At 41.4% G+C, this 26,274-nt stretch overlaps 1 protein-coding gene across 11 annotated transcripts in view; it reads right to left on the minus strand.

Annotated features, from left to right (window-relative positions):
- TGFBR3 (transforming growth factor beta receptor 3) overlaps positions 1 to 26,274 on the minus strand; it is a 192,987-nt gene that overhangs the window by 46,204 nt on the left and 120,509 nt on the right. For all 11 annotated transcript variants that reach the window (XM_075936518.2, XM_075936514.2, XM_075936520.2 and 8 more), the window contains 2 exons: positions 20,340 to 20,477; positions 3,296 to 3,479 (listed from right to left, as the gene is read on the minus strand). In XM_075936518.2, the coding sequence (XP_075792633.2) occupies positions 3,296 to 3,479; positions 20,340 to 20,477 (322 nt within the window). The remainder of the gene's footprint in view (positions 1 to 3,295; positions 3,480 to 20,339; positions 20,478 to 26,274) is intronic.

Raw genomic sequence — 26,274 nt, forward strand, 5'->3', positions numbered from 1 at the left:
AAGACTCAGGGAACAATTAGCATCTACACTAACAGCATGCAACAGCCTATTTGTTAACTGATGCTAACTATGCCTGGACCCCATCTTACATAGAAATTTTAGCATTTGCACTTGCAATGCCCGATTACATTTTATCCCATAAACATGTTGTACAGTCTGTGTCCTAAAACATACTTTTTTCATAATAGGGTAGCCTAAGTCTGGCAAGATAAAGAACTGCTGTCATCACATCGGTATCAATAACATAGTTTTAAATATAATTAAAGGGATTTCTCCTCTTGTGTGGCCAGCTGAGGCTTTGTTCTGAGAATAGTTCCACTGACAGGTCCCTAAAAACAGAATCCAGTTTCACTTTGTGGACTCTGATAACACAGTGATTAGACTGTTCTCTACCTCATTTCTTTTTTGAGTCTGTCCTCATTTTATGTAGTAACACCATTTTACATATATTTCTTTGGTGAAGGATTTCAGTATAGTCTATCTGCATTCTGATTACGCTAATCCATATGATCTCTAATCAGCCAGCTCCATTATATCCTTGAGGTATGGCATCTCCATGATTTATATGCTCCTAGCCTTCTCCTGGTTTTCTAAATGTCCGCCCTTTCTTCAGCAGCTATTTCTTGCTTCACCAGTATTTTCTTAGAACAACAAAGTTACATTTGGAACGATCTTCCTGCCCCCCCGCCGCCCACAAACTAAAATTTCTGTACAAATTTATTCAGTTAGGGCCAGAACCTCTGAAGAGCTGAGCTCTTCTTGGATCAGATTCTGCTTCCTTTACTCATGCTGAGAAGTATTAGGTTACATTAACAGTCCTTCTGAAATCAACTCTGGTAGAGGTGACAGAATCAGGTGCCCTATTTCATGGCAAGCAGAATCAACTCCCACTAGAGCCACTGGAAGTTGAGGGCGCTTCACACTTTGCAGGAGTCAATCTGCAGCTTGCTAGTTGTGCTCTGGGTAGCCTCACCTTTGTCTCAAAAGCCTGAAACCTCACATCCAGTGTATGCTGCATTTTGTCCAATTCAGTATTTTGTTTCTCAGCAATTCTCCTTTTAGGCTAGCAAGGAGGGATACTGCAAAGGAATACTGCGAGCAATTGCTATTTGACTGCTGTGATGCATACTCTGAAGAAATCTGATTTTTCACTCTTCAGCCCACTTGAGGACTCACTTCTCATAACTTGCCAGGAGTTAAAAGCTAACTCTAAAATATAACTAAAAATCTAACCTTTAGTTTGAATCTAAAACTCAAGTCAGGGTTACAGTTCAACTTGTGTGTAGGAACTCCTTGAAAAAAATGTCTATCTTGATTGTTTGCCAAACCCCATCTCATCTAGTTATTCCTCGCTGAATTGTGCTGTTCAATATTTTTTAGCTGCAGCAAGTTTCTGCTTATCTGAGTGGAGACTTGCAGGTTAACCCACAAATTCAGACAGATTTTGAAGTTTCTAATTAATTGTTTATCTCCAAAGCATACAGAAAACTACCACCAGCACAGATATGCTTCAAGAGCAGCAATGAAGGCAGTTGAGTTTAATAAACTAATAAATATATTTCTGAATGACCCTCTGGCATTAAAGACTTAGACTGGTGCCAAGCATAAAAGAAATCAAACAGGGGAATCCCCACAGAAATTTGGCAGGTTTTGAATAAAACCAACACAGGCATGTTCTGATTCGTGGGGGCAAGACGCGTGCTTCAGAAACGCGTGATAATATGCAGGCATTGGGAAAGTATGTTTTCTCCACATAGTCTTGATTAACTGGCTAGGTGAATTGCAAAGCAGCTTCATCTTCTCCAGCACTGGTGGAGCAGCACTGCTGAAATAGGCAGCCCACTTGTTCTGGTAAATGCTATATTTCTAACAACAGTACTGTAAGGAGCCTTATAGTGCTGGATAATATTGTGCGCCAGATTTACAATACCTGGGCACTGCCAGTTGTGCTGAAGAAAAAGCCCTCACTTTGAATCTCTGGGCTATGTTCAGAGTTTCTCTCAGAATTATTTATACTGTGTTTGGGAACCAATGTTGTTTGACCTAAAACTCTGATTATGCCTTCAGAGCACTAAATGAAGAGAGAGTTGCCACATATTAATGAATGATTCTTGAATTTTTCTGATGCCAAATGTATTCTATATGCACCACCTATCATCCAGGCCTGCATGAAAATTATTCCTGCTAGAAAGCTGCTCTACGCATTCCCCACCCTCTGTGGGAAGATGTAGGGCATGACAGCACGCAGAGGTGTGCAACTGCCTTTGTCAGTGGAAAGAATTTCCTGATGGGCTAACTGAATGGGTATATGCAGTAAGCATCTTGTAGGTCAGCATAATACAGCAACTCTCTCTCAGAATGCATTCAGAAAAAAAAAGCAGCTTTAAAAAAAGTTTACATTCTTTTAATTCAGGCTGATTCCTTGAGGACTGTTCAACTTAGGGGCTACATATCTTTCAAGATGATAGAAAGGAAAGATTCTTGGTGCAAAGAGTGTTGTCCTTGTTCATTTCTTGGATAAAGCAATACAGGCAGTCCCCGGGTTACGTACAAGATAGGGACTGTAGGTTTGTTCTTAAGTTGAATTTGTATGTAAGTCAGAACTGGTACATATTGTAGGGGAAACTCTAGCCAAACATTTCTCTAGAGCTCAGTTTTATTCTCCCACACCTCACTTCCCTCAGTCCTTTATTCTCAAGCTGAGGTGTCTGCTGAGAAAAGCCGCTCCGCGTCTCCCTGGTCTGCTGGGGGGTGGGGCGCTAGCTTCGCGTCTCCCTAGTCTGCTGGGGGGAAGCAGCTAGTGCGGGGCTGCCTCACCCCGTTTGTAAGTAGGGATCTGATGTAAGTCGGATCCATGTAACCCGGGGACTGCCTGTACACAGAAGAAACTCAGTAACTTTCTGGCTAGCAAAAATAAATTTCAATCTGCCTCAGTTTCTGAGAATCAATGCTTTAAAGAGGACAGGCTATGCAAGTAGTTAGCACAATTCATTTACCTTTTTAGAAAATGCAATTGCGTAAATATTTGACTCCTGTGATGAATTCTGGACAAAACTGCCAAACCCAGCAACCCAAAATAGGTACTAAAATCCCTACATATGAACCTAAAACTTGGCCTGATATTCAGACTTGTTGTTCCCCTCTACCCACATATTTTTTTATCCATGTCTCCCTTCTAAAATACTGAGTATTATATTTAATTATTACAAGACACAATGTAAAATACAAACTATAATGCACCTCATTTTCACCATTCTGCAATAATGCCCTGTTATGTTAAAAGAAAAACATTTACCTTCTCCCACTTTGATGTAAACATTTCTCGATATTTTCAGTTCAGTGAAAGATGTGACTGCTCCATATTCCTTTTGGGCCCACTGCAATAGATGTTCATTTCCCCGAGGGAAAGTCTTTTCCTTAATTTCCACTGCCAAGGAGAAATTCCCCTTCTCAAATTGAACAATGGAACCTGGAGATACCTGATGGGAACCAAAACATATTTTTAAATCTGACATTTACCTAATACATAAATATATATATATTTTTAAAAAAGCTATTTAATCTGTCACAGAAATCTGTTCATTGCAAGTGATGAAGTGACATTTGCCACCACTGCGGTTATCTTAAACTTTGCATGTTTTAAACTTCACTTAGCAAATTTTTAAAACTGTTTAGACAAAAGGTAATTATTTCAAATATCACAATGAAAATGCCATTTTTATTAAAGAAGAGCTCATGTTGCTTTCTTGACAAGAGCTTTTGTTTGGAAGATCAAAATATCTGGTCCAAAATGTAAAAAAGAAATAAGTATAGATCTTCACAAAAGAGCTTACAAATATTCCGCACTTTCTGAGGCTCCGATGGACACCCCACTCAGAACCACTTTAAAAATAATAGAATAGTGCATGCCACTATATTGATGCTATGTGGAAAAGCCTTGGGATTTTCCAATACCTCAGTTGCAGAAGCAGAACAGTTGTGTCACACTAAGTCCAAGCAATCCCCTGGACTTTCATAGAATCATAGAATAATAGGACTGGAAGGGACCTCAAGAGGTCATCGAGTCCAGCCCCCCGCCCTCAAGGCAGGACCAAGCTCCACCTACACCATCCCTGACAGATGTCTATCTAACCTGTTCTTAAATATCTCCAGAGAGGGAGATTCCACCACCTCCCTTGGCAATTTATTCCAATATTTGACCACCCTGACAGTTAGGAATTTTTTCCTAATGTCCAATCTAAACCTCCCCTGCTGCACTTTAAGCCCATTACTCCTTGTCCTGTCCTCAGAAACCAAGAGGAACAAATTTTCTCCTTCCTCCTTGTGACACCCTTTTAGATATTTGAAAACCGCTATCATGTCCCCCCTTAATCTTCTTTTTTCCAAACTAAACAAGCCCAGTTCATGAAGCCTGGCTTCATAGGTCATAGATCATAGGACTTTGGTGGAATAAACATTGGAATCAAACTGGAGCAGGTGAGATGAGAGGGCCAGACTGTCCCCTGCATTGGGCTGCTTCCTGCCATGCACGTAGTGAAAAGCAGCCCTGAAGCCAGCATTACTAGTCCCAGATAATCATCCCATTCTGGAAGGAACGTCTGGTGGCGCAGAACTGGCACTGCAATTCCTCCTCCCGGAAACTGGTGTATGGGACACTTCCCTGCACCATGGCAATTCCTGGCTATCATATTGTTCTTTTGAGGCAGGCCACAGGCAACTAGTGTTATTTAGAATCTATAAGTGGCCCTAATGTACATTTTCAGATTGGACTACCACATAACTGGCTCAGGACTTGAGGAGCACAAAGGCAGCTAGGCTATATTTTGTGCTCTTCCAACGTGACTGATGATTGGGGCCTGATGTGTGATCCACATAGTCTACCAATGTGGCTCTTTTAAATTCCGGTTTCAGCAAAGTCTATCCAGTCAAGTCTAATGGGAACATGGCAGGGGGAGAAGGGGGGCTGTAGGAGATATAGGAAGACAGATAACTTTTCTTTCATGTGGGGATACTCATTGCAAAAAAGGATTACAGCCTAGGAAACTTCATTCTATGGGAAAGCAGGAAACTGATGCTGGAGCAGGGCAGAGCAATGATAAGAGGAGACAGATTTAAGATTTCTTCAGACTGTATACTTTCCATAGCAGTATAGTCCTGCATATACCACAGACAATTAAATCAACAAACCATTGGTCCAAATAATCTGTTCTGAATGAATTAGAAAACTCTTTATAGTACTGACTTTGACCTAGAAGACTTAGATGTGTCTTATAACAACACTGGTTGTATCTCAATGCATAAAGCTGAGTTGCAACTACATTTAAACAAAGATTTAGACAGTGGCAGTAAGATTAAGCCCCAGCCTGTGAGGGAGATAACTCCAGATGTCTCCTTACAGCTTCAAAGAGAAAGTAGATTGCAACAGGTTTACCACAGTCTCTGATGCTGCAGAGCATTAGTAGAAACAGGAGGTGTAAAGTCTTGACTCTTCTCTCCATCACTATGCATGACTGGACGAAGAGTAATGTATTCAGAAATGACCGTATGATGTACCAGTGCAAGAGAGATGCCTTTTCTCCCTAACACAAGGAATCCAAACAGGCTACACTCTGCACCATTACCATCTTTTTTGCTTTAATTCATTCTAAACTCTTTTGATGGAATTTACATGCACTCTGGTTTTGAATTGAAAGTCTAATGCGGCTTGCAACATAATAATCGGAGCAATGAATAAACAATCAATCTCTAATCTCTGCTATACATTATTTATGTGCATGATGCTCCAGAGTAATAGCCATTTACATGTGTCTAGCTTTATAAACAGCAAAATTAATCAACAAATTCATTCAAAGAAACAAACGAAAGTCAGTTCTTTTTACAACATTAAATATCCATCATTGAAAACCAACAGCAACTAATTAACAACTTTAATTGGGGGACTATTGTTAAAAGTATCATTTTGGGACACGGTAAACCAACCTGCTTAGAACACTCAGCAAAGCGGAAAAAACAGCCTACATGTTCCAGCATGTTCAACTCTTCTAATATTCCTTCCTACATCCACTGATATATTACCATTATTAATAATTATTTGCAAAGATAAAGTGAACAGATTATACAAACTCTGTTTTGAAGAGAGAAGACCCTAGCACTTCAGAGTACATTTTGACCAAACCTGTCACATTAAACAGCTTAGGAATCCTTTATTCCCTTGCCAGAATTGTTTTAAAATTTAGACTAACATCTGTTTCAACTCTAAATGATCTTTAGTTGTTGCTGTTCATACGATTATCATAAAACAGTTTTATCAAAAGCTTATATTCAGCGCAACATAAGATCCAGGAGCTCAGCACAGTTCTCAAGTCAGAAAGGAAATTCTGCATACCATAGGGAAAAACAGTAAGGCTATGTCTACACTGGCGCGATCTTGCGCCAGAGATATGCAAGTGAGGCTAAGCATGGAATATTGCCAAGCCTCATTTGCATATCTAATGAGCCGCCATTTTGCGGAAGAGGCTCTTGCACTAGAAGGAGCATCTACACTGCCCCTTCTTGCGCAAGAAAAGCCCTCTTGCACAATGCCATTATTCCTGAAAATAATCAGCGTAGTGGCATTGCGCAAGAGGGTTTTTCTTGCTCAAGAAGGGGTGGTGTAGACAGCTCCTTCTAGTGCAAGAGCCTCTTCCACAAAAATGGTGGCTCATTCGATATGCAAATGAGGCTTGGTGATATTTCACGCTTAGCCTCATTTGCATATCTCTGGCACAAGATCGCGCCAGTGTAGACATAGCCAAGGGGACAAACAGACTCTGCCCAAAATGTATTTGACAACTACAAGAGGCCCCTGACTTGCAACCGCCTCCGTTCCGACCCCCCCACTTAAAACCATTTTTGTAAGTGTGGAATTAAGCACTCATATGTTTGCAGGATCAGGGCCTTCATCAGTTATGATTTTAGAACAGAAGTCAATGGACACCAATATACAACTGAATTTACCACTATCAGCAATACCCCAAATTACCGTAATTATGCTACACAATACTGAAGAAAAGTCTCAGAAGCATAGTTGTGTTAGCAACTGTAAAAATAATGAGCAGTTCTGTGGCACCTTAGAAACTAACATTTAGGTCATGAGTTTTTGTGGGTAAAACACACTTTATCAGATGAGTTGGAATGGAAATTACAGAATTCAGAATATATAGAACAGCAAAAGAAGTTACCTGTCAATTGTAGGACCAGTGTTAATGAAGATAATTAAGTCAAGATGGATGTGTCTTATTCACAGTATTTGATGTGGAGATGTGAGTATCAAAGGTGGGGAAATGGCCTTTGTAGTGCATTAACCAGTTAAGATCTTTATTCAAACCTAAATTGACACTGTCAAACTTTTAAATTAAGTCCAGTTCAGCTGTTTCCCTCTGTAAATTGGGTGATTAATTCTTTTGTGGAATGGCTACTTTTAAATCCATTATTAAATGTCTATGAAGGTAAAAATGTTCCCATACAGGTTTGTGCGTGTTACTATTCCTGATGTCTGATTTGTGTCCATTTATCCTTTGGCACAGAGACTGTCCGGTTTGACCAATATACATGGCAAAGGGGCATCGCTGGTACTTGATGGCATATGTCACATTAGAGGATGTGCACTTGTATGAGCTCCTGATGTTTTTTCTTATTTGTTTCTGTGATTATGTCACTTGTACAGATATGCAGACAGAGCTGCAACAGGGTTTGTTGCAGGGATAGATTTGTAGTTGAGTGTTTCTGTGGTGTGGTGTGGTGTGGCTACTGGTAAGTATTTGATTCAGTTTGGGGGCTATCTGTAAGCAATGACTGATCTATCTCCTAACAGAAACACTTTGAGATTCTAGATAGAAATGGTTATGTCTACACTGCATGCTTATTTCAGCAGCAAGCCTATTATTTCAAAATAATTTTGAAGCAACGGGTTTATTACTCTGACTTCTGTAACCCTCATTTCATGAGGAGTAAGGGAAGTCAAAGGGAGAGAGTGTTCTTCCTTCGACTTCGTGCTGTGTAGACAGCACCAAAAGCCGAGTTAAGGTACTTTGACTTCAGCTATGCAATTAATGTAGCTGAAGTTGCATATCTTACCTCAACCATAGCCCCACAGTGTAGACATACCCTAAGGTACTAAGTTATTATATCATTTCAAATAACATTTTAGTGCAGGCATGTTGTTCTGATGTTTGCCTATCAGATTCATTGTTGGCTGAGAACTTTCTATGCAGAGGAAGAATACTTTTGAGCTGAGAAATATATTAATATGCAATAGAAATATATTAATATTCAATAGCTTACAGTAATGCACTTTTCACTGCATTTTCAACATGTTTCAACTAATACAATATCTGTTAACTACATAGGTTTACCCTCCTCAAAATTAATTTGATTTTTTGTTTGTTTGCTAATTAAAACTTCAAAACACTCTGGAACATTCTTTGGCATGACAAATGTCTTCCTGTGGGAATGGAGCAGACAATAAGATCTAAAGATCCTGCCTCTTAGTAGAAACTAAGTGAAGGACAGATGGCAAAACAACTAATAAATGTTTTTAGGGTTTGTTATAGAGTGGAGATGTTAATTAACCTCTTCATTCACTTTTTTAAAATCATGCACAAAAGTTAGCATATAAAATTTTAGTCTCAGATTGAAAAGACGATCCATACTCTGCTTTGTTTGCCAATGCTGGAATTTTTACTACAATGACTTAAGGCTAGGTTAAGTGAGCCAACCACACTATTTTTTCTGGACTGGGTTCAACAAACTCTTCCAAAAGAAAGGGGAAAAAAGCAACCATCACTCTGTTTCAACACCTGCCTTTGTACATTAACTGCTTACCATATAGAACCAATTTCTCTGAAAGTAGCCTTACTCTTTAAAGCACCCAGGACATGCAGGTGCACCAAAATTAAAATTAAAACCTCATTTATATAGTGTTTATCTAAGCACTACAGAGCTCAATTGGTTGACTGGCAAAACAACATGTCAGGCATGCTATTGTCTTCTCACTCAGAGGCTTCACAGTTATAAGTTGGAAAAAGTATTCCCAACACTATCTGATGCTGTTGCTCTTGATGTGGTAATTTCCAATACCCTCACTCAGCTCTACTGCCACCATTTCTTCTCCTGTTGATTGCACTGAATATTCTCAGTTGATGGAATGAAGGGGAAATCGCTCAAACTTTACACGCTAAGGCCCTGTCTATGCTTGTAAGTTTTTGGTGACAAAACCTAGAGAGAATCCGTTTTGTGACATGACAAACATACACTTTTGGCTAAAAAAAAAAACAAACCTTACCCCTCCGCACGAGACTTGTGTCTCTCCCCATTTCTTTATTGTTGACAATCAAGTTGTATGTAATCCTACAGTAGGTTTTTTGTTGAGTTTATTGATCTCCAGCATGTTTCCCACAAAGCCTAATTAGCCAATTTGGCCAGCACTTTGAACTCTGCTGCTCTGCAGCCACATTAACAGATGTGCCCCTCCCACCTGCAAACCCCAGGAATTTTAAAAATCCATTTTCTGGTGTCTGGCTCATCTTGTAGTGGTCCTCTTGGCTCATTGTGAAGTAGTCCTCAAGGTGTCTTCTCAGAGAAATGGGTATCTATCAAAACACACTCCTGCTTGGAGCAATGCAGAGCTTTTGGATCTTATCGGTATATGAGTGAAAAAAAACAGTGCAATCACAGCTGCAAGTGACCCGTAGGAACTGGGACACGTTTGGTCACATTTCTCGAGCCCTGTGCGAGAAGGATTAGGAGCAAGACACCCTGCTATGCAGAGCGAAGATAAAGGAACTCTGGCAGGTATACCAGAAGCAAAGGAAGCAAACAGCTGGTTTGCTGCTGCACCTACAACATTTCATTTTTATAAACAACTGGATGCAATGCTGGGTGAGGACCTCACATCAGATACATTCGATAGCACAGAATCAAAAAGACTTTCTCCCAGAGGCACAAAGTTATTGACTAAGAGACAGAAACAGATGAAGAGCGTAGAGTCAACCCAGTGACAACTAGTGCACCAGGCAGCAGGGAATTATTCTCAAGTCCTGATGTTTGTGAGGACTCTTAGTGCCTTAAATGGAGCATGAAGAAAGGGAAGAGATGCAGGATAATTTGCCATGTAGGTAGTGGAGGGGTAATCCAGTTAGTGGCCACCCAACGTGGTAAAATGCTCTAGTGCAGCCAGTGGAGGCGGGGCTATGGCAGCACGAGGAGGTAGGTTGATTTAGTTCAGCCAGGGGCAGGGAAGCAGAGACTATGTGGAGCAGTAAGTCACTGTGTATTGTACTGGGGACGGATGTTAGTTTGGAAAGTCGCTCATGCAAGCATGGTGGGAGTATGGTGGCATGGGGTCAATGGAGACTGTCTTTCTGTGAGCTGGCTAAACCCTGCCTGGATCTGCGTTATGTCCAAACAGAGCATCAATGTACAATAGATATCAATAGAGTCTTGCTGGGAGATAGTGTTGAATGGTTAACTTCCCCACTCCAAACTGATCTGCAACTGAATGGTAGCAATTGGGAGTCATCAGCTTCCACAAATCAACAACAACATGCTTCTCTACTGAGAGAGCAGCTCTCATTCAGGTATCTGCACAGCAATTCAGGGGCCAGCTCATTATACAGCTCTAGGAAGGTTGCTTTATGCACCTGAAAGTTCTGTAGCCATTGTCCTTCATCCTACACCTGCATGACAATGCGATCCCACCAGTCAGTGCTGGTTTCTGTAACTTAAAAGCGACGGTCAACTGCGCACAGCTGATCTCTGACAGCCCAATGCAATGTCAGTGCTGTTCCTGTCACTCATAGTGTCATCTGCATCCAAGTCTTTGTCCTCTGCTATTAAATGCATAAATATCTCTGGTGCTGCAATGTCCTAAGCACATTGAACACAATATGGGAGAGAATTGTGAGATCCATCATTTCTCACAGCAGGTGTATCAAGGACTGTCATTCAAGTGACATGAAAGTAAGCCAGGAGCCCAGGAAGTAAAGAGGTGGCTGATGGGATATTTTTCACATTCACAAAATTCATAGCATTATGTTGCACATTCCCATAGTACTTACCAACTGAAGGGGATGCGATGCACTGTGGGGTGCTTGCGCTCACTGTTTCACTTTTTCGGTCAACATGCATGCTAAGAGCATGGCCATTAAATGTCAACAATGGGTGGCAAAAAAAATAGGTTTGACCAGTTTTAACTTTTGGTGACTTTTGCAGGTCAACATAACTTTCATTGCCAAAACTTTTCAGTGTAGAGAAAGCCTAAATCTGGGAAAACAGTATGCAGGCCCAAGAGATACTGATGAGGAAATTTAATCACCACAGAAAAGGCTATTTTTCATTTCAAGTACATGAGAATTGGGTAGCTACATCCCTTTTTTCATGCAATATTTAATTCTCTCTCCCCCTCCCCCCAAATTATCCAATCTTGGGGCTTAGAGAGAATTTCTACAGAAAACAAGAACTGTTTGGGAATAGCTAATGTCTTACTGCACAGTGTATTGATCACATAAGGGAATTCGCATTGCAACAAGGATTGAGGTTTTCCTTTGATTGTCCAGAACCAAAAATATATAAATCCCTGATCCTAAAGAAGATCCTGTGTATGTTTCTTCAGAGAGTTATGCAGCCTTATAGAAAATTTGTCCTTGTAATGTTGCCAAGGTCCTTTTGTGCTTGTCTTAACTTATGAGTGACAACTTATTATGCAAGTAATAGCTCCTCGGGGCAACATTAACTTGAATACCCCACTTTAAAAATGTTATAATATTGCATTGGTGAATGGGGAGCATTTACACTTTCAAGATGGTTCCTTCTGCCCCACAGGTTTGTTATCTTTGTGGGAGATTATTTATATTAATCAGATGCAGTTAGCCATGCACCCGTCACATTAATTTATCTGAAAGGGAAATAGTATTTTAAACTGACATCATGTTTAACTTGCTCAAATGAATGCACATAAAGATCAACGGAAACTAAATAAACCAGTTGAAGGCTTCCAACAGAATCTACTAAAATTTTTCTATGAACTAGTTTTAATTTAGTAGGAAGAAAAGGAGGAGAGAATTAAGACACAGAAATGCAAGTCACTACAGCTGTATGATTTCCACTGGAATCAATGACTAACACAAGTTGTAGTGATTCATTATTTCCACATTAATCACTAGGCTCAGTTTAGTGGGATGCAGGAGCCTTCTCCTGGAAATATCCATTACCACCAGTTTCTTGTTGCATAATAAACCTAGCCACAGAAGCAAGAGAAGAGAAGGAGGAGCCAAGATGTTACAAGGGAAGAGGATGATGACTTCAGCCTTTCTAGTTTCTCATTGGAAGGAGAAGAAAATGGGTGCAACATTTCACTCCACAATATGTACATGGCTGCTCCTTTTTACCCTCACATCTTGGCTTAGTGTCATGCCAAGGGTGCATATATTGAGTGGCAGTACTAAAAGTAAGACATCCTGTCACCTGACATTACCCGAGGGACAGTGTTCCCTGTAAGCTGTGTGCTTGGGTGGCCACTCAGGAGAGATTCATGTGCCACCTAGCTAATTAGCAGAGCGCTCACAGCTGGCAGTATGTGTTTTTACTGGTGGTGCACAACCCCACCTGCCTTGGTGCACATAACAAAATTTGTTCTGCACATGTATGGAAAAAAATAGAGGAAATATTGTTGAGGAGTGGGATTTTGTATGAGAGAGAGTCTGCTTGAGCAGTCACAGGAAGGCAGAGACCTAAGAGGATACAGAGAAAACAGAGATATAGACAGAGGCTCTTTAAACCAGCCATATGAAAAGGCCTGGCTATAGAGCAAGACCTAGGTTTTAGAAAACTGTTGAGTGCAGCAAAAGGCTGACGTAACTTGAGTGGGAGAAAGCTGTATTTTGATTTAAGCTGACATTTGACTATATTGTTTTAATAAACTAGATCCCAAGGACTGTAACATAATTCTACAAGCAACTGGATATAGAGTCCTAGAAGGGAAAACTGAGGCAGGATGCAAAATTGGATAAAACTATGTTACTAGATTGGATAAAATATGCTGAAGAATTATGCAGCTGCATAAAGTGGCTGTTCCAAAGATTCCTTCCTGGTTCAAATCCAAAGTGATACACAATATAGCTGAAAGGTGTTTGCATATTATAAAAGTTTATAAAATATTTTGGGATGTCAGTGGCACTGTAATATATAGATATGTTTGTCATGTGGTACATAAATGGTCAACAGTTGGTGTAGCTTAACTGAATTGTTGCCTCTCCTTTCTCTAATTCCTTTGTGAAACAGTTTTTGAGTAAAAATCCACATATTTCAAGAAATACTACTGAGATTTAGGCTTACATCAGATTTATTTTGTTGCAAAATTTGATCTGATTTGGATAATCCATAAGATTCTAAATATATATTTAACCTATCATTGTCCATTTTCCCTACCCCTATAAATCCATCATCTATATTGCCAAAAACTTAAAAAAAGCAACAGCATGAGTTGCTTGAGTTCCTACCTGATGTGCATGAAACGACAATAAAACTCCAGTTTTGTAGCCCCTATATTCTGTAGTTTTCTGAATGTGTCCATATGACAACAATTTACAGAGCAATTTTCTGGCACGATAAAGCCCTACAGAAGTCACTGAAACTGAACACTTTCTAATTAAACCAGTATATTATGCTGAAGTTCTTTCAAAATATTTGTGTGGGAGACATCTCTGCCAAATGGAAAAGGGCAGAGCTGGTAGAATGGAGAATTATTTTAAGGCTTCTGAGTGGAAAAACAATGGAGATTTTTAAAAACCTACAATCCAGTGTACACTGTAAATGTCCTTTTAAATTATTCTAAGCACAAATTTCCGACACCGCAAATCAACTGCATTTTCATGGAATCAGGAAAGGGCACTATTTATACACATTTTTATCACTAGTTCTGCATTTCCTTTCATAGCTCACTCTTCTTCTAGCAGAGCACTTTGCTCACATCTGTGGCTGTTTAACAAGTGATTGGAAATTTAGTCTCCTGATTTCCCGTTAAATACTACGTACAGGAAAACAAACAACACTTGTTTTTCAGTGAGTTTTGTCAGTCATCCAAAATGTAGTGCAAACCATACAACTGCCTGTGGTTTGGTGGCAGAGACCCAAAATATTTAAGCCATTTTTTTTGGTCACGTAAAGAGAAAAAACCAACTTTTGGCAGAAATTGTGAGTACGCAGCTTCCCTCTCCCCCCTTCAGAAATGTATAAATTATTTTAATTACTAAGCTTTATCTTGGAATTAATTAATTTTTTTTCACCATAGTACTCTCCCCTCCTTGTTTAAAATCTCAAGCCAACAGATAAAATACACTTTTAACATTTTTTTTTATGCTCTACTTCCCTCCCCTCATTTTACTAACTCTACTGATATGAGTAATCCCTTTAAAATCACTGGGGCTGGTCACATGAATACAGTTACTCATTTGTATATTGGCTCTCATGTCCTTACTTACTAGGATTACTTAAATAAGTACCTTTCAAAATAAGAGTTGAAGGATCAGGTTCTTAATGAACAGTTATAAATAATTACACATGATGATTTCCTGCCAGAAAGTCACAAAGAACTGAGTATAAATTTTCTATGGCAATTTAAGTTTCATTTCTGCACTAAGATGTTTCACATTCTTAGCAAACCTGTTCCTACACTTTAGAAGCCAGAGGGAGGGTTGCCTCTTGTAATAAAAGTGTTCATCAGCTAAAAAATACCTGTAAAGCCCACCTGTTAGGCAATTCCATAAAAACCACAGCTTTTGGCCAACACATTTTTGCAACAAATCACTAAGCAACAACCACCACAAAAAAAGTGCTCTGTTGTTATTGGTAAAAGTAAACACTTTTGGGTGGTGTTTTTGTTTGTTTGCTTGCTTTTTTGGGAAGCTTCTGCCATTCACCCCTCCAGTGTGCTGTAGCACTGATGTTTTCTACTGGTTTTATGAACTGCTTGTATAAATATTCAGGCATCTGAAACTGGCCATCTGAATCCTCGGAGCATGTACTTTACTTATGATTTTCCCTCTTCCTTCTAATTTTTCTATGGGATTCCTGCTCATGAAAAATACAAGACAAACAGCCCATGTGCTAGTTGTACTAATGCACCCGAACTCTGTTCTATAAAATCCTGATATTCTAATCCAGGAACTCTTGAGGAGAGAACTGCTGAACTGTGTGGTGTTTTTGTGATGTGTGAAAATATCCAAGCAGGACCAAACACATTTTGACTAGGGATGTGAATGATTAGTCGACTAGTCACTTTCCCCCCTTTGCTGCCTCTTTCAGAAAGAGGCAGCAAGAGGAGGAAAAGAAGGAGATGCTTCAAAGCAGCAGTGCCACATGGAGCCAGGGGACAGACCCTGGGCTCCATGCAGCACTGCCGCTTTGAAACACTGCATGCAGCCAGGGCCTGGACTCCCAGCTGGCCCTGGGCTGCACACAGCATTTCAAAGAGGCAGCGCTGACCCCGGGCTCCATGCGGTCACTGTCCCCAGCTGACCTCGGGCTCCATGAGGCCCTGCTGCTTTGAAACGCTGCAGCTAGCACCTGGCCAGCGAGGGACTGCTTGAGTTCACTGCTGGCCCCGTGCTTCCCTCAGCACTTTCACCTTTGAAGTGTAGCAACAGCCCTGCACTTCAAAGGCAGAGGTGCACTTACTGACTAATTGAACAGTCAATGCAAATTGCATTGACTATTAGATTATCCAGTAAATCTAAATTTAACATCCCTAATTTTGATCTGTGACCTAACTGGGGATTTTAACTTACATCTCCAGGGTAAATGGATGCAAAGCATCACAGGACTTCAAACTACACAATATCCATAAATATGCTAATTTTCACTACTTTTAGAATAAAGTAAATCAGTTACAATATTTCTCCTAATAAAAATCACAACTATTTCTAACCCAATTAAAACTCATTTGCTAACCAAGTGTTTGAAAAGATTACATCTCAGTGCAATTTGTTCATCATGCAAATTAAAAAAAAACAATAGCCATCATGAATTCACTTTTTTGTGACTCATATAGAAATTCATCATTTGACTCACTGCCCACAACTCCAGTCTTTATCTTGCTGCTGTTTCCGAGGTAGCCAGAATTATTTCAGACAGAGAGAGTGCCTTGTCAGCAGAAACCAATCCCCAGCCACAATCTACCCTTCTAAATATTTTGTGAATTGTGGAAAAAAAATACAAAGATATCGTTACTAAAAGAGCGTAGTAAAAGGAATATACAAAACCAATGAGAGTATGATGAAATTGGCCCACTTACCATGTTGTACAGCACTATGTACAGAGATTGCAGTACTGCAATCCTTACTGAGTCACTAGCAAGGACAGGGATTATTGACTATTTATGTATCCTTCATCGTACATCTAATGGAACCTTGAGCTACAACTATGACAGATGTTGCTGGATGTTGTGCCAAGGAGGAAGGGTATTTTTCAGTCCCTGAGCTAGAAACACTGTGTATATCCATTCCATGGTTCACTTTGAAAAAAGGATCACTCAAAGCACTTCCAAAGCCTGAAAGCCAGAGAGGGAAGAGTAGAAGCTTCTACGGTGCATCTTTCACTGCAGATTCATCCTGGATCAAGAGCACCAAGGTTAGCTTAGCCTGGCTCTGAGCAGCCACATTATAATATCAAACCTAACTTACTGTGCCTTCACTGATGCTTTACTTCCTTATATGAGGCACTGAAGCTTCTGAGGGGCACAACCCATGGTTTTGTGTGTAGCTGTGAGGTGAGCTGTTCTGATTCCTTCTCTGTGAATCATGGAGAATATGACTGCCCTTCATGGCACACAGAAAGAATTGTGGGAAGGTACAGGAGGACTAACGGAACTCCAGTGATTTAGTCTACATCCTCACTGCCAAGTAGGTGGTTACTAGCCCAAGTGAAAGCAGAACCCAGCTATACCTCACATCCCCACATTAAGGCAAATGTTTAAATGATCACTAAGCTGAGGTGAGAGGTTTAAGTATGTGGACAGGCAGGTAGATAGATATAACATCTGGGGCAAGACATACCCAGGCTAACTGCAATGGAGACGGACCCTAACAATTCAGGGAGAAGAAGAGAATGAAATGCTGGATTGGGAGATACTGCAGGTCTCAAACTGTGACAGGTCATGCTGAATTAATGACATGGCACTCATCTTGTTCTCCAGGTACTCAATTTCCATTTAAAAAACTAAGAGTCCCAAACATCAATTCCTTATGGTTGTGGAGAACACCCTGCACATGTGGAGCAGGCATAAATTGATGCAATGATTCCTATCTGCAAAGCACCTGCTATTCATCCCAGTGACTAAATTAGCTCAGATGCTCAGTGATGATTCTTTTAATGTCAACACTGGTAACTAATTCTCTGGCATCCCACATATGACCATAGAAAGGGAGGGTCATGTGCTGCAGAGCCTGCTGTTAGTAAAGTATTTTTTGGTGCCACCAAGAACTTGATAGACAGTGTTTGAAAGACACAACCATTTTTACTCCTACATTAGGGAAGGAAAGGAGCCCAAAGGTGCTTCTAGTTCCTACCTGGGGGAATCAATTCCACAGAGTCCTAACAGGAAAGCCTGGCCCCACCAATGGAACATCCCACCCTCTTCCCATAGCAGGTTTACTCTGGCAGCATATGCGAGACTTGGCAATGTCTTCCCTGGCTCAGAAGGCTGCTGCTCTTCCCTCTGCCGGAGGCTGTCAGTGGAGGGCAACGGTTATGCTCTGTTCATACTTTCAAGTCTTTCTTTGTGACCGTGAGTGATGGAAACAACTTTTTTAAAATGAAAGGTTAGATCTTGACAACTGAAATCCTAGGCCCACTCTCAGGGACAGATGAGAGTTTTGCGGGGCCCAGGGCAGCACAATATCACAGGGCCCCCCCTTTGGAGAAAAAACAGAAACCCCCCCCCTCGGTGCCCACTCCTCCAGTAGCCCCACTCTGATCATGTGGGCTACCCCTCCTCATCCCCTCTCCTAACACCTCCCTCTACACACCTGCCCTGCCTCTCTCCTCTGGTGCTGGTCCCTCCCCTGCAGGTGTCTGCCCTTCTGCTTCACCCCCAGAATCCCCTGGCACCTGCACCTTCCCTTACCCTGAACCCTCCTGGTGCCTCTCCCTTCCCTCACTGCCCGTGCACCCTTTTCCCTCTTTTTCCCTGATGCCCATCCCCTCACCACCCTCTGCCACCATTCCTCTCATGCCCCTGTGCCCTCACACATGCCTTGCTCCATTCACGCCTTCCTCACGCCCACCCCTCCTTTCAAGCCTTCTCCCAGCACCTCCTCCTCCCCATTTTAGCCCCCAATGCTCTTACCCTCTCCTCTTTCAGCATCACCCTATCCCCCCCTCCCACTAACACCTCCCCTCCTGCCCTTTTCCTCATTGTCTCCACTTGGCCCCCAGGCATTTGTCTCTCCTCCCCTTTCTTCTCCTGACCTGCCCCCTCTCTCCTCAGCCCAAGCCCCTTCCTCTGCCATCCACCTTCTGCCTTCCAGCGTGCAGGGCGGCCCCGGCCCAGGCTACATGCTGAACCGTGCAGTGCAATGCTGGGTTGCGCGGTTTTAAAGTCCTGGGCTGTGGCGTCACGTCACGCCATGCCCGGGCGTCTCCCCTCTCAGCTGATGCGCGGCATTTCAGCACGCATGTGCTCCCTTGGCCTCACATGGCCCATACTGGTAGGCGCCAGGGAATTTCAGAAGTGCGGGGCTGCGGCACCCCTCCACAATCTTCCTCCTCCTCCAGCAGCCCCGGCCGGCCCTTCAGCAGATGGCCCACCGGGAAATTCCCGGTATCCCGCTGGGTCAGTCCGCCCCTGGCGCGGGGCCTATTGAAGCGTGTGGCTCAGGGCAGTCGCCCCGCTCGCCCTGCCTTATATCTGCCGCTGCCCACTCTTACTATGCCTATCCTGAGTGGACTTGCAGGCTCTAAAATTTTACAATATTTTGTTTACTGATTGCAGTTCTTGTACATAATTCTACATTCATAACTTCAACTTTCATGATAGGGATTGCACTACAGTATAGATGAACTGAAAAATATGATTGCTTTTGCTTTTTTTTTTTTTTTTTTACTGAGCTAATACTTGTAATAAAATAAATATAAAGTGTGAACTGTGCACTTTGTATTCTATACTGTAATTCAAATCAATATATCTGAAAATGTAGAATAATCAAACATCTAAAATATTTAAATAAATGGTTTTCTATGATTGTTTAACAGTGCAATTAATTGCAATTAATTTGAATTGTTTGACACTTCTACTGAAAATATCAAGGGCTCAAACTTTCCTCTTCTCTGTACCAGCAACAGGGCTTGAGGACAATAGCAGCTCTTGCATTTCTCTGGATTCAAGGCTTACTAGCATCTAGCACTGTAGCTGGTCAGCTGCAGGGGAAAGTACACAGCGTATCGTATCCACCTTGTACTCCTGGTGGCATTTTACCTGTCTGAGGCACAATGACTCCAGAAGCTTCCACTAGGCAGTGCACCACTATACTGTCCACCACTGACAGCTGTGCTTTATAAGCAAATCTAAGACCCAGATGGATATCCTGCAGCTATAAATAATCATGTTTACTTCTGAGATTATAATTGAAAATAGCAAAGCTGCAATTCTAATAGAGAAAACTCATCCTTAGACATTATGTCATTTGCTAAAAATCTAATCCAAACAACCAGTCTGTTTGACTACAAATAGCAAACTCTAATGTCCTGGCAAACTAAAAGAACATGAATTACAAACAGTAGGTAGCATTTGGTCCTTGTGATGTAATCAGTGTTCCAGACATTTGAGAAACACTTATGGCTTCATTTTAGACTTTGTTTGGTCCTCCCCAGAAGTGCAACAAAACCTCATGTCAGAAATAAACTTTGCATTGTGCACATGAGAAGTTAGCTTACACACCTGTATTTTGCTGACAGACCACACAATTAGCAGCTACTCGTGAGATTTCCTATTGCTCTGATGTTTTTAGCATTCTAGTACATTCAAGACTTCTCATCAGGATTGGTGATAGGTCCTTCACTACACAACTTCTCAAACTGTTCACATACTTTTGTAAATTTTACAAAACAAGTTTCTTTTTAATTCACATAACAAGTAACTAGGCACTTCCCCAATCTGCTTTCCCATGCCCCATAATTGCTCCCCAGAGTCTCACATTGAAATTTGATCTTCTGTTAACTTTTTAAAGATATGCTTAAAATCTTTCAAAATGAATACCATTTACTCCACATGTTGTGTTACCGAGCGGCAGAGGACTTGGTAAACTTACAAGGAAAAATCTTCGGACTCCAGATGCCAGTCTTTCTGATTTTATCCTCCAGGTGAGGGCCTGAGGAGAATTCAGTAGGAACACCACAGGCTTATGGTGAATGTGCACTGAGGAAATGGGACTCAAATGTAATGTGACCTGCAGAGCAAAAGAAAAATGGGTGACTATTTCTCTCCAACTATTCAAAACAAAATGGAATATAAAACTCTGATTTACTGTATGAATAACACGTCATCTTTACCTACATTGAAGTGTCTATAATTCAGCACTTCTAACCCAGAATTGATGGATTAACTTACTCCCAAACTGCCAGGCAGCAGCAGACCATAGACAATAACACAGTAGTGAAGAATTAAAGAGTTAACATTTATACCCTGAAGTTGCAAAGTTCTGCAAAAACGTTTAAGAAAACCTTGGTAAATGCTGATCAGAAATAGTGTGGGCAAAAGGTCAAACCACTAAGCTGATGGTTAGAGAACAAGATGATAAACCAAAAGCACTGCAACCTGCAAGGGGAGCTCAGATTTCTGATCTCTAAATGAAAGGGCTGCAGAGGTTGCCTAGCAAGAGGCCTGCACCTGCTGAAAATGACAAGGCTGAAAATCACGTCTGGAAAAACAAACAAACAAACCTAGCCAAATGAAAACAATCGACAAGCCCTCCCTCCCACCCCTGACACACAAGAGGAACAAATCTAGTAACACAACAAGAGAGCATTACACCAGCCTCAACCTTCCTAAAGAAGGGATTCCAACAGAAGTCTAGGCCTACAAGGGAATACAGAAAATAAACAGAATTTCTGAAAGGGCATGGAGAAAAGGTACAGTAATTACTTGTTTAACATGTGCCTGCTTAACACATTTTCGCAATAGCATGATTTTTTCTTTAGGGAACGTTTTTCAAATAACATGGCCATCCCCAAAACAACATGAAAATAATCAAGTGGCAGACTACTTTGTGTGGCAGTATAAGTTGTTGAAAACAGTGGTAATATGCATGAGTGGATGAATACACGTCATCACAGAGCTCCTCCGCTCACTCACGTGTTTATCTTTGTGTTTTAACAAACTGTGGCAATTTGTGTTGCTAGATATCTAATGCTGACGTTGATGACCAAGCACAAACAAAAAATTGACTTTGTCACCACCACCTGAAATGCAACCTCCACCTTTTCTCATTATTTTTAATGGGAAAATTGACCACACATAGCACGTTTTCGCTTACCACGAAAGATTTTCAGAAATGCATCTAGAGTGTTAAATGAGGAATGACTGTATAGTAAATAGACGTAAATTACAATATAATAGGCTTTATATACAACCCCCTTTGTTCCCTGCAGGTCTAAAGAAATAAAGTAACAAAGAATTATTTATTATCAACAGGCTAGGAACACAGCCAGGACTCTGTTCTTTCTAGGGAAAATAACAATAGCAGCACACCTCAACATGTGTGTCTCTCAAGGTGGCCCCACAAGACACTTAAAGGCAAGATGAAAGACCTCCATGGCTATCAATGGGAGGGGCGGCCCAAGCAGTGACTCTTGTACATTTCAAAGGTGGAATGCCACCACTGTGCGCCCTTACCTCTCCCACGGAGCTGGAGCTGGGGGGGAGGAGGGAAGGGGAGACAACGGTTTTTAAGCTGGTTCCCCCAGAACCCACTTCTCTTCCCCACATTGCTGTCTCTTTCTGATAGAGGCAGTAAGGGTAGGGGAAGTGACAAGTCAACTAATGTGCTGACTATCCACTAAGCTTTTGCTTATTGGATAGTCGACTAGTCACATAACCACACAGATCACCAGCTTCCTCCTCTTCCTCCCAAGCCAGAAATACCATATAGATCACAGATAAACCTATAGTGCCTTCTGCTGTCTCTAGAGCAACAGGAGGTATTGTAGAAACAGAAAAAAGACCTTCTGATACCAAAGTAGCTCGTTGGGGGATGCCCAACATATTCATCTTGCTTGTTCTAGTCAATGACTAAGGAGGAGAGGAAATCCTGCCTTAACCTTTAATCATACTCACAGTCAAAGGGCAAGATGAGAAAGGCAAGCATAGCCAGCAACTAAGGGTATGTCTAGACTACATGCCTCTGGCGACAGAGGCATGTAGATTAGGCTACCCGGCATAGGAAAATGAAACGGCGATTTAAATAATCACTGCTTCATTTACATTTAAATGGTTGCCGTGCTGGACTGATCAGCTGTTTGTTGGCTCAGCGCAGTAGTCTGGGCGCTCCACGGTTGATATCAAAGGCATTTGTCGACCTCCCCCGTAAACCTCATCCCACGAGGCATACTGGGGAGGTAAAGAAAAGGATGAACCTCTCTGTAGACACTGATAGGAGAGGATAAGAGCAGCCAAAAGGGGACACATGAAGTGAATTGGGGAGAAGTTGTTATTTAGGGTTAAACCAAACCAGTCAATTATTAGTGATTTATCTGGACATTTTTGTGGTGGAAGGGCCCAAGAAAAACAAGAAGAAACACAAGAAGAACGAGAAAAAAGAAAGTTATATATCCTACAGGAAAGTGCCATCCATCTCTCACCAATGCCATCACTGTGAGACTATGATGAAGAGGAAAAACCTAAAAATTAGAAATCTTCAAAGAGATTAACTTATTTTTGAGAGATAAACAGACCATAGGGAAGCCATTAAAAGGAAAGGCTACCATTAAAGGGCCCCTTCATAGCTGCATGTGAACTTGCAAAACAAGTCTTTCATTGTTTGTTTTATTTCACTACATTATCAAATAAAAAAGCAGACTGAAGGCAGTTCACACAGGGCTTAAAGACTTAAAAATGAAGCAAGAAACTATGCATTCAATTAACTACATGAAAGCAGGTGCAAATATAAAGGTTAAGAAATTCTTTTGACTCGTCTAAGGTATATATCAACATATGAAAGCAATTTGAAACAGTAAATATTTTTCTCACTTCAATTCCACTAAACAATGCTCTGGCTCAATTCTATGTATATTTGGATCATGACAGCAGAAAGGAAGATACTTTGGAAATAGCATCTGAAGTAAAAAGGAATAGAGGGTAAGCAATATGTTAATAAGTATTGGTGAAGAAATTTGTTACAGTAACAACAGTAAGAACATAGCTACAATTAGATCCAAAACTTCCTTGGTCTTCCCCCTCATCACGCACTCTACGGAAGAGTTGACATGTTATGGCAGAAGAGGTAAAAATGTTTATCTTCATTCAAGCTAGAGATCTTCTCTGTTAATTTGTTCGAAGCCTAATTGATGGAGCTTATGCATATCTGTTGCTGTACACTGAAGTGAACTGGACAAGGGGTAAAAAAATTAAATTAGAAAGAAACAGTTAGCAAAGTTTTTTTGATCTTTTGCTTCAGATCAGATTATTCTTGCAATCAAAAGAGAGAAATACAATGACTAACAAGCTTTCTGAGCATCCATGATTGTTTGGGCTCATTTAGATTTTGCAGAATGACCAGTCAGGAAGGCAATCAAGAGATGCAGGAAGAAGGAAAAGTGATTACACAGAAGCTAGATATGCAAGTTCATTCTAAGTCAAGGTGGGTTTGTAGATAGCTCAAATGAAAGAAAAAAATAACACTTTTGTACAAAATGTGTGAAGAGAATAAAGATGAATATTAAAATGACTCAGAGGTGATTACCAACACGCTCTTTTGTATGGTGTCTGTAAACATTGCAGGTTGATTTTGAAAGAAAATTTGAAGTTCTCAAGAAAACTGGAGTCCTTAGTGACGTTTACTTAACTCCTACATGATAGGTAACTTCAGTTAATTTTGTTAACGTTATTAACTTTGTTAATAAAAACAAACTCCAGGATGCAGCAAGTGGTTGCAGTGTGAGGGCTTTGTTTTAGAGCAGGTTGCAGAAGGTCCCTTCTCACAGATTTCGGTCTTTTACTAACACAGATACTGATTTTATTAAAAATTAGGGTGTTTAATTCCAGTTTGGTGAACTGTGCTCTGATTTTCCTTTTCAGTATAAACAAATCCCAGCAGATACCAATGTTTGAGATCTCTCTTATATGTTTTGGAAATTAATATTTTTCCACCGCACGGATGGATTTCCTAAAAAGACATCTTAACAAATGTTATTCAGTTAGCTTTGCCAACCCTCCTCTTTAAGGAGAATACACACTGAAAAGCACTGGGCCTGATGCTGAGAAGTGCTGAGCAAATGGGGACTGAGAGTTTTTGGTAGGATTGCCAACTTTCTAATAGCAGAAAACTGGGTGCCTGTAATAGAGGCAGCAAGGGGAGAGGGGGCAGGGGAGAGAGGGAATGCAAGTAGTTGAGTAGTCAGCGTGACTAGTCACTCACATCCCTAATATCACATCACCTTCATATTGATGCACGTAACAAAATCACGTGGTGGGACTGAGGGGTTCTGCGTGTGAGAGGGGGCTCAGGGTTGGGACTGGAGATGCGGGGCTCAGAGTTGGGGCAGGGAGGTTTGGCGTGCAGGACAGTGCTCTAGGGCTATGGCAGGAGGAGAGGACTTCCCCCAGCTCTCTCTTTCTACAGCAGCACTTGAGCTGGGGCATAGGCAGGCCACCCCCACAGCTGCCACTGGCCATGGTTGCCGGCCAATGGAAACTGAGGCAGTGATGCTCAGACCCCATGCCTTTGCACTTAGAAGCCAGCCATGCCAACAGCTTCCAGGACCCGCATGGATCGGGGCAGGCAGGGAGCCTGCCTTAGCCCTGCTACTCTGCCAATCAGACTTTTAGCAGGTCAGTCAGACGTACTAACTGGAGCCGCCAAGGTCCCTTTTTGTGCAGCTGTTCCATTTGAAAACCAGAAACCTGGCAACTCTGCTCTTGGTGCTGTTTCAATCCACCCATGACAACTGGCAGGCATCCCAGCTCCTATTGTATTGAAAGTGCAGAGCCGCAGCGGGGGTGGCTCCTAGACCCAGTGTGAGCTGGGACTGAGCCAGGCTTGCTCTGTCCCAGCTTGTGCTGGGTCCAGCAACTCCTGTCCACGGAGGGTCCCAGCGGGGAGATGTCACCTGCTGGAACAGCCTCTGCCTCATGGCAGCCTCCACCCACACTGGTGCCTCTAATAGAGGCAACAGCACTGGGGAAGGGGGAGAGGGACGGCACTGCAGAGACTGGCTTTTAAGACAGCTCCCCCCCAGCACCGGCTCCTGCTTCCCTATATTTGCTGCCTCTGATACAGCCTACACTTATTGGTTAGTCAACTACATCCCTGGTATACCCCATTGAATGTAAAATATTTGAGGGCTGAATGTCTTTCTATTGCAGAGAATTAGTAAGAATTCTGACTATTTAGAGCCTCTGGGATTTGTTGTTCTGTTTTGTTTTCAACTGCAGATATCGAGGAACCATAAAATTGGTACAACAGAAGAAGCATTTGTCATGTTTTACTAACAGACCCAGCAAATTCCATCTTGGCAGTACCTAGTACAGGTTCATCGGGTAATAAGAAAATGTAGCTGCATCATTGATTATCAGTATTTAAAATTAGCTCAAACAACCATGTTCAAAACGAACAGCTAGATTCCATATAATGAAGTTCAAGTTTGACTCCATGTTAGATTTTCTGAAGATTTTTGCTTGTCAGTAAAGTTGAGAGAGACTAAAGAAAAGGGAAAAAAGAAACACATTGCTGGGGCCAGAAAGTCAAGGTATTAACTTGAGTAGATGTGCTATAAGAATTCTTGGTCATTATTTCAGTAGGTTTTGGTTGATTTTTTTTTATTCCTTAGTTCTTTACATCATCATTGCTGAATCTGGCTTTTCCCCACAGGCTTCTGCATATGGGCCTACATATCATACAGACACAACACTGCCATCTTTGCAATTATCATGTGGCTTCTGGCTGAGATGAAGGGACAGAGAGGAGTTATATAAACTATCATAGTCTTCCCACATTCCCAGAAGAAAAGGGCAAGCTGGTCCTTGGAAAA

Source organism: Pelodiscus sinensis, chromosome 9 (assembly GCF_052426305.1).
Source record: "Pelodiscus sinensis isolate ZL-2025 chromosome 9, ASM5242630v1, whole genome shotgun sequence".
Taxonomy (NCBI): Eukaryota; Metazoa; Chordata; order Testudines; family Trionychidae; genus Pelodiscus; species Pelodiscus sinensis.